Raw genomic sequence first — 20,811 nt, 5'->3', positions numbered from 1 at the left:
AAAGGATCTGGCCAACGATTAGCTATCTTTTTTCTAAGAGGCTGCGTTATTTTTCTGTTTTGTTCTTCACAAAATAGTTACAGCATTACGTGTTTTATTTGGTCTCTGAAAGATTGAATCTGAGCACAAAACAATCTTCAGTTGTTAAAGTTACTGGGCTTTCAAATTTATGTATTTAGGTTAGCCAAATATCTAGTCATTGTCTGAGTGAAATCCCTTTTTGTGTGTGTGTGTGTGTGTGTGTGTGTGTGTGTGTGTAATTCAAATGCTTTAAATCTTATACTTGTGCTTTTACATCACTGGTCCCAACTTCTGGCAGCCAGATGTTTCATAAAATTAAAGAGTGTATATCTATATATCTATTTATCTATCTATCTATATATGTATATATATACACATATATATGTAGATATGTATATATAAATATGCATATATATGTATAAACATATATATATATACATATATATATATGTAGTTTGAAGAATTCAAACCCGCTTATTTCAAAAAAATTAGGCATTGCTGTGTGATATTTGTTAATTTGAATGTTATAAAACTCATATTATTTTGCTTTTTATGTGGTTATATCTTGATTAGATTGCTAGTTTTTTTGAGTCAGGGATATTCACATTTCTTTGCATTATTTCCTGTATCTAATAAGGACCCATTCACAGCATTTGTTCATTGATTGATTTACATCTGTCTCTCACTTAATCAAACAGTGAATTAAGCAATTTTAGGATCTCATCACTTAACCCAATGTCAACCAAATGTGCCACAACCCTATTGGCATCTGTCATACTTTGCCTGTGTCAAACCCAGCTCAACGCAACTTGACAAAATTGACTTCCTGATTAAGATTAGATATGAGATGAAGGAATTTTGTTAATTATCCCAGATGTATCTGAAATCATCATGAGTCAGTATTGTGGTGAAGCAGGTAGAAGTGGAACTATTGTTATTTTGAAAATTAGTGAATAAACCACATGTTAGGGACCATTCTCTCCATCAAAATCATATTTCTTTTAGCTCATTTATCTAGCCATCTCCAGATTTCTTGTAAATCTACTGTTAAGTTTTTTTGCTTCTATTACCAAAAATCAATAATAGGACTTCCAGAAATTGTTCTTAAGATTTTGTTTCAGGAATAGAATTTTAAAAATGTCAACAGTGAAATACCATATCTAATATCATGACTACTTACCAACTCCACATTGTTCTCTGCGACTTTGTAATCATAGGAGTAAGGGTAAAGCATCATCTGGGAGTATGAGTGGATTGTCAGATAGGCTTTGATGGAAGAGAGGTTGTTGCGGATGAAATTCGCCAGGGCCTTGGTCTCTTTTTCAGACTCGGCAGCAGGTCCACAGTAAGTTTCATCACAGGGATTTCGAGAGGCTCCCATTACTAGAAAAACAAACATTGTTGTTAGTGGTAAATGGTCTCACAAGACATATTTCAGTCTTTCAAATGAGAGAGTTAAACATAAGTGGTTTTCACAGGAGTACTTACAATCACCCTCATGTATGTATAAGTTATAAAGTATGTGTCTATTTAGTCACAAGGTTAAAGTGCTGTGTTTTTAAGCTAGCAGGGTGAAAAGTTGCATTTGAAATCACCAGTGTTTCCCTGTGTAGTATTATACAATGAGATCAATGTATTATAGTGTAAGAAAATTAATAAGCATGGGACAAAATAATATCCATGAGAAATTTCTATATTATTGTAATCATTTTCTGAGAGTCGAATCACAAAATTATATTTATATCACAGTTATATTTAAATAACTATTTAATGATGGTCTCTTCTAGATTGTACATTCCACACATAGTAGGATTATGTCTGGTTTATTCAGTCTTATGCTCCTAGCATCTAGTGCATTTGGGAACACACTAGAGCATATAGTACATTTTTGTTGACCGAATGAGTAAACTTTATTGTCTATGCTTTCAGAAGTTAGAATTCTACAATATAAAATTTTACATTTTTCTTATGTTAGACACTATTATGTTTTCCTATGTTCTTTTTGCTCCTATGCTTCTCAACAGATACATGTGACATTCAGTTATATTATTAGCCAAATACTTACCACACCAACCAGCATCAAAATTTCTGTTGGGGTCTGTGCCAATGCATTTAGTTCCAGCATAGGTGGAGCGGGTCTTTCTCCACATTCGGTTCTGAAAGTGGATTATGAGGTTAGGACAAGTATAATAGGAAGTGGTTGGTTTTAATCGGATCCGCGCCTCTCATATTAGTGCATATACCTTGGTCCAGGTGTACACGTAACCGTCAATATTGAACACAGGCAAGACGTAGAAGTCTAACTTGTCCAGAAGTTCTGTCATGTGGGTCTCATGTCCGTAGGTGCGAGTAGCCTATGCATGAATCAAGAAACAGACTTTCATGAAAAATCGGAATGCGTGATGCTGCTAAACTTTATACAGACAGGATGAATGTTGACTTCGGTAATGAAAGTGGTGTCTCCTATTGAGGTAGATATTATTAATATTTAAAAAACAATTAGCAAAATACTACTGATACTTTCATTTAAAATACTTGTTTCTATTTCTCTGTTTCCAGGATACTCTATTTCATTCCTATGTAACCCATGTAATTATTTTTTATTTTAACTTTTTACTTTAAAGATGAACAAATTTAATATAATTAAAGACTTGTCAAGAACATATATACTCTCTTCCTTTGAAATCATAACTGCAATAACCGTTTTTCAAAGTTAGTTGGATCTGAAGGTAAGACTCGTTTCTAGTAAGTGAGGAATCTCTATGGGTGGCTATGCATGCTCCTCATAATATCATCTAGACATTTATTTATTTACTATTTTTATTAAAATTTATTGGGGTGACAATGGTTAGTAAAATTACATAGGTTTCAAGTGTACAATTATGTAATATATCATCTATATATGAAACTCACCAGACGGAATGTCTGACATGGAAGAAGAATGAGAAAGTCTTCCATTATGAAGTGAGCTCAACCTGAGGGATGGATTTTGGGGAGCCTCTCACTGAGGCTCCCAGCTGCATAATGATGGAAGTCTCTGTCTTACTCCTCTTTCTTGAGAAGGAGTAACTGTTAAGGAACGGCACTAGTTCTCTATGCTAAGTAATGTGGACGCTTATCTATGACCGAGCACTTCATGCCCATTTATTATGTTCTCTTAGTCATCGTCCTTCAGCCCCAGAATTATTTTAAACTTAAATTTAATTCTTCCCTAGACTTGCTTGAGTAGACTTTAAAATATTTAAGGCTTCTTTGTATTAATAGTTGTCATATACTCTTTGTGACTCTATACGTACATATTCGTTATCACAACATGATAAAGCATGGGCTTTTTTAGGTTAGAGGAGCTGTGGAACCATGTTCTCTTAGTGATCTACAATTGGAGATAACCAGAGTAATGACAAAAGTTCTTTCCTTCTGGAGGACAGGTGGTGACATATCCACTGAAGTGAAATGGTGCCAATTGGACATGTTTAGAAACCAAAAAGATACAAAGAGACACAGATGTGCTTCAGAAAAAGATATTATATTGTATATAATAATATTTTTATATTTTTAAAGCACTTCAATATTTTAAACATTGAATTTTGAAATAATTTTAGACTTAGAGAAGAGTTGCAAATACAGGGAGTTCTCATGTATGCTTCACTAAGTTTCCCCTAATGTTCCCATCTGATAACCAGAGTACAGTGATCAAAGTGAAGAAATTAACACTGGTACAACACTATAAATTATAGGCTTTATTGGGATTTCACCAGGTTTTCCACGAATGTTCTCTTTTTGTTCTAGGACCCAATTTGGGATCCCACATTGCATTTGGTTGTCATGTCTCCTTAATCTCCTCTTATCTGTGATAGTTCCTCACTCTTTCCTTGTCTTTTATAACTTTGACACTTCTCTTGAAGAGTACTGGGCTGGTTATTTTGCAGAAGGTCCCTTAATTTGGTCTTACCTGATTTTTCTTTTTTTTGTTATTATTTTTTTTTTTTATGATTAGAGGAATTTATGCATTTGGGGGAAGAACACCACAAAGATGATATACCTTTTCAGTGCATAATATCAGTGGTCCAAGGTATTGCTTGTCTTATACAGGTGATTTTAACCTGCTCATTTCGTTAAGGTAGTTTCTGCTAGGTTTCTGTACTGTAAATTTTGTCTTTGTAATTTGACACATATTTTTGAGGAGATACTTTGAGACTGCAAAGATCCTATTTCTCTTTATACTTTCGCCCAATGATTTTTGCACCCATCCCTTGATTTTCCTGAAGCGATTATTACTATGGTGTTCTAATGGTGGTTCTTAATTTTGCTCATTCTTTTTACATTCATTAGTTGTAATTCTGTAAGAAAGAATTGTTCCTTCTCTCATTTTTATTTATTTATTAAATCATCTATTTATATCAATATGGGCTCATGGATATTTAAAAACTTTATTTTTAAAGGGCTTTCACAGATATATTTTATCATTAGAATGATAAGGAATGAAAAACAGTATCATTTAGAGTAGGGACTGCTATGTACTGTTTTCTTTTATGCTGCAGTATACAGTGATTATCTAGGAGATAATGATCAAGTTAGTGGTTTATCCACAATCGTTAACTTTTAAATGACCTGTCCACTATACTGCTTATCAGCCTCTCCACAAAAGGTGGGTGTGAAAGTTCCGATGAGTGAAATTCAAATAAATGCAATGTATTAACTGATTTTAAAGAAAGTCTTGCCTTATAAAGGTCTCTTGGTGAAAGCTGAAACTAATACCCAAAAATTGGGACTTGGAATTATGATTTTTTTCTGTTATTATTCTCTTTTATTATAGCTAGGTTATAAGGAATTGACTGAAGTAAAATAATACTTTCTGCCTCACTCTGCAAAAAATTACAGTATCTACTGACCTCTCTCACAAACCACTGGCAAAATGCAGGGGAAATCCACTCTCTGGCATGGAAACCACAGTCCATGAAAATGGCAGGCTTATTTGGTCCAGCTTTGCCAACCTATTGCAAACAAAAGGAAAAGAGAAACTGTGATTCATCACATTAAGGCTTACCATTCCCTAGCCTTCTGGGCTTTGGACTCAACAGGTGAAAGTTGGCAGCATCGAGAGCTACATCCCGTGATTACATTAAAACATAAAACTAGCACAGTATGTTCTTACCTCTAGACACTCACAGTGTTTGAGCTGCAGACTTACATTGCTGTTCATTATTTTTATTAAGCTTGACAAGCTCATATTTTCAGAAGACGCTTGATTACCCTGCTTAATTGTACTCATGTAAAGGTTATTTTGAGCTGTTATTATTAGGTGACATGACCAAGACAACTGGATGAGTAATTAGAAATAATCATGATTGTTGCTAATCTTGTAAGAATTTTTCCTTCTCTCCCACTTATTCTTCAGTTTTTAATTTTCTTCATTAGAATTACATGACAAAAATGGCATTAGAGGATGACAGAAACAAATTGTTGATACACTTTGTCTGATAGACATGAAGTTTAGGAAGCTCTGCAGCAAATGGATTTGCAAACAACATCTGGGAGAGCAGAATCTCATCAAGGTAGATGATCATTTACATTGCTTACAGGAATGTAGTTAAATTTATAGGGCATCCCCTATTTTATTGCATTTTTCCTTTTGAATAAATCAAAATAATGAATTAAAAACCCACATATGTAAAATATCCCTGGGGGATATAGGCAGTGAAAGAGTTATAACAATGTTTGGGATGAGCATATCTGTGAAACAGATGTGAATGTGTTAGAATTCATTGATTTAAAGTCCTCAGATACAGCAAGGTCATGGTTAAGAACAATTACCTTGAGGAGGTGCATCGTGCGTCCTTCAAATGTGGTGCCGATGGCGCTGCGAGAGATGAGGTCTGGATTCTCACTGGCAATTTGCTGAATCCAAGCCTCTATCTACCAAACGGAACCATGGGGGTTAATGTGACATTCTTGGTTCAATTTCCAAATCAGTGTGTGACTAAATCAAATATGCATCATACCGTTTCCCAATTGTTGTACTTCATGTAACTGTGTCCGGTCGCACGGACATGGCTATCAAACTGAGCCTCCAGCATAGATCTCAGGTTGCTTATCAATACCCTGCAATAAATAAAAATGGGTGCTACTGTCAACATAAGTATATTTCCCAGTGAACACATGCGAAAAACCAGAGTCATTGCATTTTAGATGGTACAATGCATTCTCCGTGGAGTCACAGGTGTTCTTTGATTGTTCCTAACGTCCCCCAACCTGAGATGATGATCACAAAGGGTGGAGAAATCATTGAGAAGGATACTAGGGCTCTTCCAGTGGCCCAGACTTCACATATTTGGGTGTCCTAGGATCCTAAACTTGGAAAATGGTTTGCGGTGGTATCTGGGGCATTCTTGGTCAAGGCTGTGGGCTGCCACATGCAAGTATGCACTTGAGTCCTATCTGTGGTCTTTCTTCCTCAGGACTTTCCTGGGTTCAGCACTAAAGTCCCATGTCCCAGGAACCTACTCAGTCCCAGGTAAACTGGGACAGTTGGTCTCGTCCCTTGAGGCCTTTCTCTAGGTTTTGAGAAAGATATCTTGACAGGTGGAAATTCAGAAATCTTAACAAGCTAAAAATTTATTAGACAAAAGAATACTGGGTTTAAAGACCTAGTTTCTGCTTGCCTGTCTTACGCAGGTTTAAAGTAACCTAAGAATGGTTCTGTAGTGAGGTAATAGGAAAATGGGTAACAGGACCTTTGAGGCCTGCTTATATCTATAAATGATTGTTCAGGTGAAATTCCTGTTAGAAGAGGTAGGCCTGAGGGGGTGTGTATGTGTGATTTTGTTTCTCTTTGCTACTTTTGTGTGGAAAGTGTGTTCTGAAAGGACAAACTTTTAGGAGCATCACAGCACCAGGAATATTATGGACAGAGGCTAGTCTGCAGAAACTTCTATTCACAGTCAAGCCTTGAAATGTTTTTATCTCGCCCACAGAAAATCGCAGCAGCACATCAAAAGTCTCCTTTTCCTCTGGCTGCACCAAGGTTGCCCTGATGAGCATGTCAGAGACACCCTCTGAACCTCCCTCTCAGTCTCTCCTTCATTTGGTTAACTTGGGCATGAACTTGTGTCTGTTCATGGAAAATGCAATAAATTAACGCTCAGTGAAATTTCTTCCTAGCAAAAGGCAAGTACTGTCTTAAGGTCTTACGGTAGATTCTTTATAAAAAAGGAAAAGGAGCAGATTTTAAAATGTATTCTGTGGAAAGCAAATTTCTCATTGAGCAGCCATTAGTAGTACTTGGTCAGTGCATTAGTTTATATGGCTGCTGTGGGTTACGACAAACTTGGTGGTTTACAACAACATGAAATTATTATTTCACACTTCTGTCTATTAGAAGTCCAACACAGGTCTCACTGGGCTAGTCAAGGACCCAGCAGGGCCGTGGTCCTCTCTGGAAGCTCTAGGGGGCAGTCTGATTCCTTTTCCTCTCCAGCTCTTAGAGGCTGCCACACTGCTGGGCTCTCTGCTCTCTCCTTCCATATTCCAGGCCAGCAAGAGCCGCTCAAGCTCACATCGCATCATTTGACCTCCTCTGCCTCCCGCTTCCACTTTTAAGGACCCGTGTGATTATATTGGACCTATTTGGACAATCTAGCATAATGTACCCATTTGAAGTTCAGCTGCCAACAACCTTCATTCCATCTACAGCCCTAACTCCTCTTTGCTGGGTAACATAACATGTTCAGATGCTCTGGGGATTAGGATGCAGACATTTTGGATGGACAGTCATTCTACCTGCTACAGTTAGAAACAGTGGTTATAGTAGGTGCTATAATTATATTCATCACCCACACTGGATTGGTAAGAAAAGGGGAGAAGAAGAAGAAATCCTAAATTAGAAATCAAAAGATCAGGGTCATAGTTTTGCCTAGTTTTGCCTCAGAAATTGGGTTCAGAAAAGTAATTTAATCTCTAGGCCTTAATTTTATAATTTTTAGAATGGGGGCATTTGATTAGGTGGTGTTTAATGTCCTGTTTAGTTCTAAGATGCACTGACTTGACTCAAATCCATAGGCCTGCATAGATGTCTTCCAAGGTTTATGAAAAAAAAAACTATGGTAAAGTTACTAGTTACCATTTTCATAAAATCCAGGAAAACATTGAGGGAACTAATGCCTATAATAGAGATAGTTTAGGAAAATGATTTTCAAATATAACGAAAACCTAAAAACAAAAACAAAACAAAAACCCTGAAAACTAGAAAAAAAAATCAAGAAGCAGAAACTTAAGAAAACAACTACATTCCAAGATCCTCAAACTGAAAGAACAAATCCTGCCTAACAAGGATGAACTTCTCTGACTGAATGACAAAACTAAAAATCCAAGAGGGAATGGTAAGTGACACCTATTTTCACTTTAACAAGATTTTCCATTGTCAGCAAGAAAGTCCGTACTGTGTCATCTAGGGCGCACGGTTTCTTGGTGGTGCCCAGAGAAAAGACAGTATTACATGATTGCTCTCAGGCCTTCCACAGCCTCAGAACTTTCACTAGATATTTGTATCTAAGACCGTAACCATGGTGACGATCTTTGACCGTATCAGGATCCATCTCTCAGTGGAGGGGGCAGCAGCACTCCCGCCACACTTCACTGCTTTTTCTCCTGCACCCAATCCGCAAATTAAATTATTTAGGAGAACCAGTGACTATATAGGGGTTGGTGTTTTGCTTGGTATTAAGATGAGACATTCTGTTAGAGTTAGGACTGTTAAATTTAAACATTGTCATCAATACTAGGACAAAGAAGCATTAAAAAGCAGTTACATTTAAGAGAACGCCTATGAGTAAAGTTATCACCTCTAGTAACTTGCAGAAGAGCCTCAGAATGAGGTTGAAATGTGGTGCTGACTTCGGCATGAAGGCGGGGGATTGACCTAAAATGATCCTTTCCAGCCCCATAATTATTTGACTTTATTAGATTGAGGGCAAAGCACTACTTTAGCTATATTACAAAATATTATAACTAAATAATGAGCTTCTATTCTAGGAGATTAAAACGATGCCTCTTAGTGTAATAGGAACTGCATTACAGCTTCAACATCTAGAGGCATATACACTATTTTATATTTTTATATGTTCGTTTTATAGTGCTATCCAACTTATTTTAAACAAAATACAAACACGCAGGCAAATTAGATAACAGGGACTCCCAACAGAGCAAGAAATACAGCGTCTGAGAAGGAGAGACACACCGCAGTTTTCTCTGCCTCTCAGGTTCCCGGTGCAGGAGTATTTATTTGGTCAATACTGGACGGCGTGCCCTATTGCTATCGCAGAACTACCTCCGGCATGACCCATTACCATCCGAGGACACTTTCCTGTGCGGGTCTGAATATGCAGAAAAATGATGGCCTTGGCAGTTAGCAACACGCAGTCAGCCTGTCCCCATTTTGGGTGGGGCAAAGCAACCTTCCTGAGATACTGTAGGAAGGAGTCCTGCGAAGGGCCGCCCACAGAAAGGTTCCCTCAGCTTGGCTTCAGACCATACTTAGGAGAATGACACCATCCAAGCCCTAGTCTTTCTGTACCTACGGGTGCCACATTTAAAACTAGTGATTTTTCTTGGTGCACACATTGTGAACTTTTTCCTGTGGTGATTCAAAATCTGATTAAAGTTGCCAAATGATACAGGCCTTGGTGAAGGGGGTTGGAACCACTGAAACATCCAAAGAGCTGTAGATGTTTCCTATTGTATACAAACACTACTGCAAAATCTTGCTGGCAGGAAGAGATCTAAATACAAATTAGTTACCATATGAGGTAATAATGGGTTGCCTAGGGACTGCTTGCAGGCCTGGCAAGGATATTGCTGGTGTGCTTCTCCAGGATTTCTAGGGACTTATTATTATTTAATATTTAGAAAATTATATGCTACAAATATGCTAAGCAGTGAACAGAGAAGCAGAAGTTAACAAGTTCTTAGCTCTCAGGGAATGCCCTGTGTTCCAGATGAGACAACGTTCATACACAGTTCTTCCAAAGTTTACTCGCTAAAAGTATGTACATTTCCTACCCAGTAAAAGATTGATATGTGATTAGAAGCCATTTTACGGCTTTGTGATATACGTAGAATTAGGACATCATTCAGGTGGCTAGGGTAAGCTTATGGTCCCTGCTCTTCCTTTTGTTTTTCTTAAGGAATTATAAAGAAACTCATCTTTTTTAATGTTGCTGAAGACCCCTAAAGGCTAGAAATTTAGAAGTCCTTCGTAGTGTAATAAGAAGAGCAAAATGTCACAGACATGAACCTTAATCACATTTTGAAACTTACTGTGTTATATCTTTGTTTTAAAAAGACAGTCGATTCTTAAGGTCAAATTTTGACTTCCCACAGGCAGAAGCAGATAGCTAAGCTGTGTGAAGCATGATAATGGGGTTAAACATAACGGTTTCTGTTGACCTTTAAAAATGTACAATCTCCCTCTTTGTATGATACTAAACCATAGCAGTGTCCTCAGCAATAGTAATGTCAGTTGCAATTTATTTACATATTGTTCTATTTCCTTTACACACAGCCCTTTGAGAGAGGCATTATATCCTCATTTTATAGATAAGAAAACTGAAGCTCAGAAAGGTTAAGTAAATTATCCAAGGTCACACAGCCAGGAGGTTACAGAACCAGGATTTGAATCTGTTTTGTTTTTTTTCCGCCCCAAAGAATTTACTTGTTGTGTAAATCTGTACTTCCACTTCTGATGGAGGTACAGATTTTATAAGTGAAAATACTAACATGCTAACATAAATACTAATCTATATTCTTTAGATGTGAAAAACAAGAGAAATATTCTGTTAAAATTATGTAGGTCACATTTCCTTGAACTTGTGATGGGGGACTGTTGGATAAACATTCGAATGTTCAGGACTGGAGCCCAAGCCGCGCCTTTACCTCATTCCCTGGAGGAAGAACTCTGCTCTGGACTCTTATTAAAGACCCCACTTCCTCCTTCCCTCTAGTGTAAATGTCTCTAGGTCAACATGGTCTCTCCCAGTTCTAAGCCTTAGCATACCGTCTGTTCTCTCACTAGAGTATGATTTTGTCTTGTCTGTCTGGTTAATTCCTACTCATCTTTCAGTTCTTAACTAAAGCCTCATTTCTTAGGGTGGCACTTTCTAGGCCCTAGACTTGGTCTATTCCCCCGCATCTCCAGCTCTTTACTCTTCTTGACACGTACTACACATTATTGCAATTCTTTGTTTAAAGTTTGTTTCCCCAGAAGGGGTTGGGGCCATATCTGTCCTTTTCGGTACTTGGTATATGTAGGCACGTATTGGATGAACAAATGGACAACTGCCTCATCTTAAAGGCTTAAATGGACCAGTGTGCTATTTGGGGAGAGGACGTGTGGGGTGATCTGCTTAGCCAGCTCTATTCTTTTGGGGAACTACTTTCCTTTTTTTTAGTCCTTTTCTCCATGCCTTCTCCTACCATTACAGATAGTGGTGAGGCCTTGGGGGGATAAAGGACAGAAGGACCACTCAGTCTGACTCTAGTCTGGTACTTAATCTAAAGGAGCATGAACGGCCCTTATGGCTCACAATACGTCTGGCTGCTCACTTGGGAAGAAGACTTGATACAATTTGGGACAAAAATGGTGTCTAGCTGATAATAAAGTGTCAGTAGGTTTGGCCTGCGGTCTATATATAACTTTTAAACCAGTAGGAGATGAGATATCTGACTGCAGATTTGGGGTTCAAGGGGGGTTGGGGGGTCCATTTTTATTGGAGTAATAACTAAGCAGAAAATCGACCAGGCCTGAAGTCATAAGATGTGGAATCCAGGGCGTGCTGGGCCATGACCTATTTATAGGCCCTGGGGAAGTCATGGTCTTGGTCTTATTTTTACCTTCCCAGGGTTGTTCAGAGGCTTGGATGAGAGCATACATGGGAGAGAATTGTAATAGCTATAAAACATAAACTTACTCGTATTGTAGTTCATTCTGCTCCAGAAGGTCTTCCACAGCAGAAATATCTTCTGCTTTAACACGGAAGTCAACTGTACTTTGAGGTTTGATTTGTGAGGCAGAATCTGGTTTCCAGAAGTCGATCTGAATAAGGAATAAGATATATTGTATTGGGCACCTATAATCCACTGGGTAAATTATCATTGACAAGCACACTATTGCTTTACTCTGTTGATTTATTTTCAAACTCAAATTACCCATGAAATCTCTTAGAAATATCTCCTGTGAATGAACAAGAGTTGAGATCAAGCACTTAGATACAACACAAATGTTTACACATATTTACATCAGCTTAATTGATTATTAACAAGCATGAAGAACATATAATTTTTTTCCCATAGTGCTAGTTAATTGCGGTATTCTATAACTACTCTTTTCTAATTATTGATTTTCTAGAGAAGTTGCTTATTATGATAGCAATGTTTGTGGTAATGGATAAATGCATTGAATGAGTGATGATGAATTAACTAGAGCCACAGAATTTAACAGAGAGAAATTGAACTTTCCTTTGTACTATTTAATAGTACAATAATGGACTATTTAATGAGTTTATCTTGGAACTCAGTGCTGTACATATCACAGTAATATTGGATCCAGGAGTGTGCCTGACCTGTGTAGGATACAAAAAAGAAGAAAAATGTTTATCTTTCCCCAGTGGTCATCCTGGTACCACGGCCAGAAACAAAATACTCTTAAGGATCTGGTAATGTACTGACATTTTCATTTATTCATTATTCATCAGCTGTTTTTGAGGACCTACTACTATATAATAGGCTCTGTGCCTTAGACTGGAATACAATAGTGAGAAAATCAAACATGGCTTTTGTCCTCATTGGGGGAGATTTTAGAGAAAATTATGCACAAAAATAACAGGATGATGTATTTGATAATTCTAATGTTTTTCTTTCTGAATGTGTGATTTCAAATCTCCTTTTCCCATGGAAAAAATATTAACCGAGGACATGCTGCCTCTTGTAAGTGTCTGCTTTCCTGTTCCGTCTTTGAGCTGAGTAAAGGCCTACCAGCCTGAGATGAGCCTGAAAGTGGGTCTTTCTCTGCTTCTGTGTCATGCACGATCACTGTTTAGATATTTACGAATTAGTCTTAAGCTAGAGATGTGGCAGGTGGTGATATTTGGGACCACTGCTAGGTAACTTGGAAAGGAGTTTGGGCAGATTGAGAGGTTGTTTAATAGAAACTGGTAAGGTAAGATGTTAGGATGACTCGATTTTAGATACACTTGTGGAGAATCCAATAGCCTATATCTTGTCCTGGTAATCTCCAAGCCACTATACATGTCTAGTGGGTGCTGAGTCATGAGTCAGGGTCATCGGGAATGTCAGGAAAATGGGAAGCAGGATAACAGGATTATATCAGGAGGGATTCCAGAAGAAACAGTGTGAATGTAGTTGTCATTAGGTGTTGAAAGGAGAGAGTCTTGATGATTTGATAAGGGCTAGTGAATCAAAAGTGAGAGACTGAAGATGAGACGTTAAAAGGTAGTGGAGGAAGTGTAAAGCATGTCATGACAAGGACAGAGAAAGCACGGGGCTGGTAAGAATTCCAGTTGGCGAGTTCTGTAAAGAGAAGGGCAATGAAGACAAGCACATTATAGGAGGAAGTATGTTTTTAAAAGTTAACTCTAAATTTGTGTTCCTAATAAACTCTTGTCCTTCCAAGGTGGGATAGGAGAGGGAGATGCATCTTTATTATAGACACAGAAGTTGAGAATTGGGAAAGTACATGAAGTCCTCCAAACACCTGTAGGCAAGTTGGCAGCACCCTGGGACCTGTTAGCATGCTCGGGGGACTCCCTACTGCTGAGGTCTGATCTCTGCTTGAAAGATCTTTCCCTGAGATTAGGAAAAACTGAGCTAACAGCTCTAGGCAGGGAGGAGGTATCAGAGAAAGAACTGTTTCTGGAGAAGTGCTCAATCAGTGACCCACTTCTCAGTGGGATAATTCTGAAGCCTGTGATTTGCTCCCTTTTCCTAGAATTAGCCTGTAGGATTAAGCTGCAGTCATCCTCTGTGGGGGCTGGCTTAATAGCGCCCCCTTTGTTGGCTGCCTTCCTGGCCTCCTCTGTACCACTTCTCACTTCTCTAACAGTGCTCCCTACAAAGATTTCAAATGAAATCTTTGCCCACAAATCTTTGTCCTTCTCTAACAGTGGCTTCCTCTTTGTCCAAGGGTCTGCTCTGAAAGAACCAATATTAAAATGCTAGCTTTCCACTCAGAGCAACAAATGCCTGCACCGTTTCCTTGGTGGTGGTTCCAGTACAATCTTGAGTACATCTAGTCCCTCTTCAGAACAGCCTAATTATCTTATGGATGGATTTCTTTCTGCTTTTAGTTGAAAGTTGTCTTCCCTGATCTCATAACCTCTTGCCCATTGGTGTTGGCTCTGCCAAATATTGTGTGTGTGTGTGTGTGTGTTTGTGTGTGTGTGTGTGTGTGAGAGAGAGATATTCCGGGAGGTGCCAAAAAAATGTAACACATGACTTGTATTCATCTTTCATTATCAGTATATATTGAATATTGCAATTTTAATACAGTTATTTTCTTTCTTAAAATGTATATACTTTTTTTGGCACCCTCTGTATATTGCAGTGAGAATGATGGATTCTCTAAATTAGGATAGATAATACTCAAAAAAATCGAGAACATTTATCCTCAAAATATTAGTATAAGGAGATAAATATAAATTGCTGTAATTACTAATACCTTGTGAATGAGATCTATGTCTGAAGTATGGAAATGGAGTAATATATATCTATATCTACATCTATATATACATACATATATACATATATGTATATATATGATATGGGGAATTGAATTGTATGTTAAGAAGTTGTAAAACTGTGGTTATAAAATTATAATCTAGGAAACTGAGTGACAAAGAACCATAAGGAACATTCGTTGGAAGATAAAAGAATATCTTTAAGTGATAGAACTGTGGGAATGTCAACTTAATCAGCCAGCTGGCCAATAATGAAAGATTCCTTCCTAAAACACATCACAAAACTAGACCCAAAGCAAGATAAAGTAGTGTGTCCATTTAAGTTAAGATAAATAGTCTTTATCTTAGTTTCTTTGGGGAATAAGATGGGCGTATGCAAGAATATTGGTGTTGGGGATTTTTGGTTTTTCACAAATTTACACAAATTTGTTTCTTCACCCCGCATTTGACTAAGGTGAGCATCGTATGGAATCTTCATTTATCTTGGTGGGATTTTCCTTTCTTGCTGGAAGAGGAAGTGACTTCTAGTCGGCCTGATTCCAGACAGCGTGGAGGAACTCACTAGTACAGTGGGAGTGATGGGAACGTTAGAAGACTATAACCAGGTTACTCTAGGCACAGATCAACATGTACCTTAACCTAGACAAACAGAGTTCAGGAAAGCACAGAGAAAAGAGGGTAGGTTTTATGGTAAATATCACTAATGAAGGAACAAGTGCAACCCTGATTGTAAGGAGGTAAATTAAAGCCCTTACTGTACAATTACAGATGAAAAGGGAGAGGCGGCTAGAGTACTGTGTGGTCACAGATCTCTCCGGTACATTCGATTTGGTTTTAAAAGGATGTGTTCAAATGCCAGGAGGAAGGACACGTGGCCAAGGATGAATACAAAGATGAGATGCCCTTGTAATGATCTTATCAGGAAGGCTACGGGCCAGAATCTGCTATACTTGCAAGATTGGTAAGGAGAATACAAATCTGATTTTCAACCATGTTGGAAATAAATGAAGAAAGAAGAAACATGCTCCTGCTGCTTGGAGCTAAAGCATGATGTCTGCAGCTGAAAGAGAGAAAGTAGCCCTTTTTAACTCTTGTTGGGCTTTGTCTATCCAGAGGAGTTACACTGTCTCTTGCTTCTACTTGTGTAGAGAGATGAACTTAACATAAGTAAAGAATTTGTCACATGTTATAATTTTAGCAGAAATAACTTTCTTTGGAAAAAGAACATTGAATCCCAAGGAGATTATATTGGTCATGCAAATTGACCTCCAAATCCCAGATGTAATGATGGTAATAATAGTAGCAAACACTTACATAGTTCTTACTATATATGTTCTTTCTAAGTACTTTATTTATATTAATTCTTTTAAATTTTGCGACAATCCTATAAGGTAAATACTGTTTTTCTCGTTTGGTAAATGAGGAAATTGAGACTCAGAGAGGTGTCCAAGGTCCAGCTCGCAAGCAGTAGGGCCAGGGATTGAACTCAGGTGGTCTGCATCCAGATTCTCGGCTTCCGACCCACCTAAAATGCTGAATTTCAGGTAACTAAAAAAGTGCTGCCAATGTGATTGCAGAATTTTCTCAGCAATTTTGGAGGAATCAGAGCTTGAAGGGATTGCTGAGGAGTGGAAGTGTAAGTCTTGGATTTTATAAAGAGAAAAACAGGTGGATTCCAGAAGCAGGAGCTCCTGGGGCCTGGCATGGATTCCGGCAAAGCTGCAGAGTAAAGTGGAAGCAGATGGATTGTGAGTGCTCAGCAAAGGAAGCTGTGATCTCCGGGAGCCAGCATGGTTTAAAGCAAGAATGAGTCAAGCCCAATTAACTTCATCTTATTATTGGAAGAGACCAGTAGCCTGAGTGCTAAATCTGGATCTTAGAAAAGCATTTGACCAAGTCTCTGCATTTATATTCTTCTTTACAAACTGGAAAGCACAGTGCTATCTGTAGGTAACACCACAGAAACATGGGTAATTGAGCCAACCCATCCAAGAAGAGTTGGTTAATGAATCACTTGCAGTGCTTAACACATGTCTGGAACATTGGAGAATCATGATAAATATGTGTGGAGTGAACGATCCATGAAGGAGACCTCTAGTTCTGGGCTGACCCCTGACTTGCTGCGTATTTTTTTTTTTTTAAAGTGACAGAGATAAAAGTTGAGAAGGCATGCTTATCAAACTTGCTGGTGATGCAAAATTAGGGGGAAGAATTATTACCCCGGATGCCTGAATTCATTTTTAAAGTGATCTCAACATGTTGGAAACAGATTATCAAGATAAATTTTAGCAGGGTAAATATAAAATTTCGCATTTGGGTTAAAAAATCAATTAGGCAAGCCCAGAAGGAAGAATATCTTGCTTGAGGATGATTCATGTGAGGAAAAAAATAACCTAGTGGTTTTTATTGGCCATAGGTTTGCTATGAGCTGAGAGTATTCTATTCAAGATGCTAAAAAGAATCGTGAGCCCCATTAATAAACATCTGCTTTAGAAATGCAGGCAGGCATTGGTCCTGCAGTATGTGTTAATCAGAGCACATCTGGAGGCCCACTGTCAATTCTGAGAGCTACATTTTAAAAAAGAAATATAGACAGAAAGATTGAGCAATATCCAGAGGTGACCAGAATGATGGAGTGTCTGTAAACCAGTGCTAAGGGAAATGATGGAAGGCCTGGAAAAGATAAGTCATAGAGGTAAGACAATATTTGCCTCCAGTAGGTCCAATGGGTCAAAGTTTGAGAAGGTAGCTTCCAGCTCGTATAAGAATTAGAATGATTTTTAAGGCAAATGGGATACTCTGAAAAGCAGTATTCTAACTATCCCAGAAGTACTCAAACAGGTTTATTAGGGTTAGCAACCAGGGATGCTGTTTCTATGGAGGAAATTCCAGATTTGAGTGGAATGCTGGGTTAGATGACTATATTCTCTTTCAATTCTAAACTTCTGAATCTGTTTCAGATTATGATACTCTCTGCCATCTTTTTTGTTTCTTATCTCTCCACACTTAAAAAAAAAAAGTAATAAAAAGCCTAAAGAACTAAAGACAGATGGTAGATATTTAGGAGTTAGTAGATATTTAGGAGTTAGTAGATTATTTTGGTTTATATATTCATGAAGAAACAGCATTGGCCTAAGTGAACAATTTATGATCAGCAATAGCTTCCTACCAAACTACAAATAGAATTAAAAATGTGGGTTTTCATCCTATATACAGTGGATTTCTTTTTTCTTTTTTTTTTCTTCCTTTCTTTCTTTGTTTTTTTTTACTAGCATAGAGATTTGGTTTCTGGAAAGTATGGAAATCACTCATGGCTTTTTACCTTCTTTTCCCCACCATGTTGTATAATTAAGAAGGCCTGACTCAAGGTCATGAAAACTCAAGCTGTTTGATTTGGAATGAAAGAAAATCAAAGAGAACAGATGATACATGGGATGTGGAAATGAATTTTAAGTTGGACAAAAGCCCAGTTTTTCAGTAATATCCAAGTTGATCATTTTTCTTTTTTGCCTTAGAAGGGAAATGACTGTACATTAGATGTTCTATGACCTTTGCAACAGTTCCAGCTCATCCAGTTGTCGTACTCTGTCAGCTCTTTAAAAAGTTACCTTGGATTTACAATAGTAGAGGGCTATGACAATCTGATTTAGGCAGAAAAAGAAAGTATGTGGCATTAAATGTTTTTCAGGTTTTTATTTCTTGCTACAAAAATGCTATAGTTAATATTTCATGTCATTCTTCCTTTGATGGAACCACAGTGCAATCTAAGATTTTAAAGTAAGTGTGAAGCAGACCTGTAGTATAGTTATTATTTACCTCGTGGGTGCTGGCCAGCTCCTGGAGTAAGCGGATGTGATTTTCGTCTTCAACATGGACCCGGAACACCTTCTCGCTGAATGGTGAGATAGCAGAAGAACAAAGGAGAATTCAAAATTGGGTAATACATTCAAATTTGGGGGCTACCAAGGAAGAAAGACTTGCTCATTTAAAGAGCTGTTTACTTACCCCTCGAAGTGCTCACCAGAATGGTGAGCCGACGCTAGGGCCACAGTCACGAGAACTAAGAACGCCAACATTGTGCTTGAATAGGTCTTTTGGATGTGTTTTACCTGCTTTTATATATAACCCAAAGTGTTCTTTGTTTTCTTCTTCTGACTGCAAAGAGGCACTATCAAATCTTGATTAATGGTTTTCCTGGCACTGTTGCTTGGCAGTTGTGTGAAGTCTGAGAGGATATCTTTCTGCACACCTGTGGAAATAGCACATAATCCCAGCTTCAGCCTATCTAATTTGGATGTTAGACCTTGAATAGTCTGGAGGTAAACGAGTAGAATAAAATATATTTTGTTTTCATTTTGAATTGAGAATTACATATAATAGATTCTATAGATTTAAGTGTAAAGTTTGATGAGTTTTGACAAATGTATAACCCATGTAATAAATATCCCAATCAAGGTATAGAACATGCTCATCACCCCGAGAAGTTCTGTTGAGTACATTTTTAGTCTATTTCTATATTCCCCTCAGGCAACCACTATGGGAATGTCTAGCTTCATACGTTAATTTTGTCTGTACTAAAACTTCATGTAAATAAGGTCATACTGTATACATTCCTTTGAGTATGGCTTCTTTCATTCAAGATAATGTTTTTGAGATTGATTCGTCTTTTTGTTTGCATTATTGGTTTGTTCCTTTTTATTAACAAGTAATATTGCATTATATGACTGTACCACAATTTGTTTATCCATTTTCCTGTTGGTGGATTTTGTGTTGTTTCCAATTTTGTGTTATGACTAAAGCTACAATAAACCTTCTTATACAAATCATTTTGTTGACATATGTTTTAATTTGGGGAGGAAGTAAATGAAAGTGGAATTGATAAATAATGTTGAGGTTCAACATTATAAAATTTTGCCAAACATTTTTCCAGTGATTGTATGATTTTTACACTTTCAACAGTATGAAGTTGCTCTGCATTGTCTCCAACATTTTGGTATTATTAATCTTTAGGCAATTCTAGTGAGTGTGTAGTAGTATCTAATTGTGGTTTTAATTTGTATTTTCCTGATACTAATGATGTTAAACATTTTTTTAAATGTATTTATTGACCATTTATAAACCCTCTTCAGTGAAGCATCTATTGAAGTCTTTTGCCTTTTTAAATAAATTTGTTTGCCTTTTAAAATTGTTTTATACCAGTTCTTTATACATTCTGAATACAGTTCCTCTATTAAAATATATTTTGCACATGTTTTTCAGTATGTGGCTTTTTGAACTTCATTTTCTCAATATTATCTTTTGATGAGCATAAGGTTTAAATTTTGATGAAGTTTTAGGGTATCAATGTTTTTTTTGTATAATTCATGCCTTTTACATTCTTTCCAAGAAATCTTTGCCTGTTCCAAGGTCTCAAACGTATTTGCCTATGTTTTCTCATAGGAGCTTTGTATGTTAGGTCTTAAGTATGGTGTGAAGTATGGATCAACAATTTTTAAAAATATACATATCCAGTAGGTCCAGTACTAGTTGTTGAGAATGCGTTTCTTTCCCTATTGACTTACATTGGTTTCTCTGTCAAAATTCATTTGGCCATATATATGTGGGGGGTGATTTCTGGATTTTCTATTGTGTTCCATTGATCTATTTGTCTAATTTTACACAACTATCTCAACATCTTAGTTATTATACTAAGTAGTATTAAGGTAATACAGTATGTGAGTCCTCCAACTTTGTTCTTTCCCAAGACTGTTTTGACTGTTCTAAGCACTTTACATTTCCATATATTTTTCAGTATCAACTTGTCAGTTTCTATGAAAAATCTTGCTGGGATTTTGATTGGGATTGCATTAATCTGTAAAGCAATTTGGGGAGAACTGATATAACATTGAGTATTTCAACTTAGAAGCATGTTATCTCTGTACATTAATCCAGGTCTTTGTCAAAAAGTGTGAGGGGCCTGAGATTTTAACCTACCTGCAAGATAAAAAGTTATCCTGCCAGAGTTTCATAGATGCTGGCAGAAGACAGGAAACTCCTGGGTCAG

The 20,811-nt window shown here is 37.3% G+C and overlaps 1 protein-coding gene across 1 annotated transcript in view; it reads right to left on the bottom strand.

The window, feature by feature from the left end:
- CPB1 (carboxypeptidase B1) overlaps positions 1-19,017 on the bottom strand; it is a 30,922-nt gene extending 11,905 nt beyond the window's left edge. The window contains exons 1-9 of the mRNA XM_081063469.1: positions 18,774-19,017; positions 18,585-18,660; positions 11,985-12,109; positions 6,024-6,123; positions 5,836-5,937; positions 4,914-5,015; positions 2,265-2,375; positions 2,087-2,177; positions 1,202-1,404 (exon numbers count right to left, since the gene is read on the bottom strand). Coding sequence (XP_080919595.1) covers positions 1,202-1,404; positions 2,087-2,177; positions 2,265-2,375; positions 4,914-5,015; positions 5,836-5,937; positions 6,024-6,123; positions 11,985-12,109; positions 18,585-18,660; positions 18,774-18,844 — 981 coding nt within the window. The 5' untranslated portion in view covers positions 18,845-19,017. The remainder of the gene's footprint in view (positions 1-1,201; positions 1,405-2,086; positions 2,178-2,264; positions 2,376-4,913; positions 5,016-5,835; positions 5,938-6,023; positions 6,124-11,984; positions 12,110-18,584; positions 18,661-18,773) is intronic.
- Between the last annotated feature and the right edge of the window lie 1,794 nt (positions 19,018-20,811).

The sequence above is a fragment of the Rhinolophus hipposideros genome (assembly GCF_964194185.1).
Source record: "Rhinolophus hipposideros genome assembly, chromosome: 2".
Classification (NCBI taxonomy): Eukaryota; Metazoa; Chordata; class Mammalia; order Chiroptera; family Rhinolophidae; genus Rhinolophus; species Rhinolophus hipposideros.
Note: the sequence above shows the minus strand (reverse complement) of the source record. Positions and strands in the feature narration are given on the sequence as shown.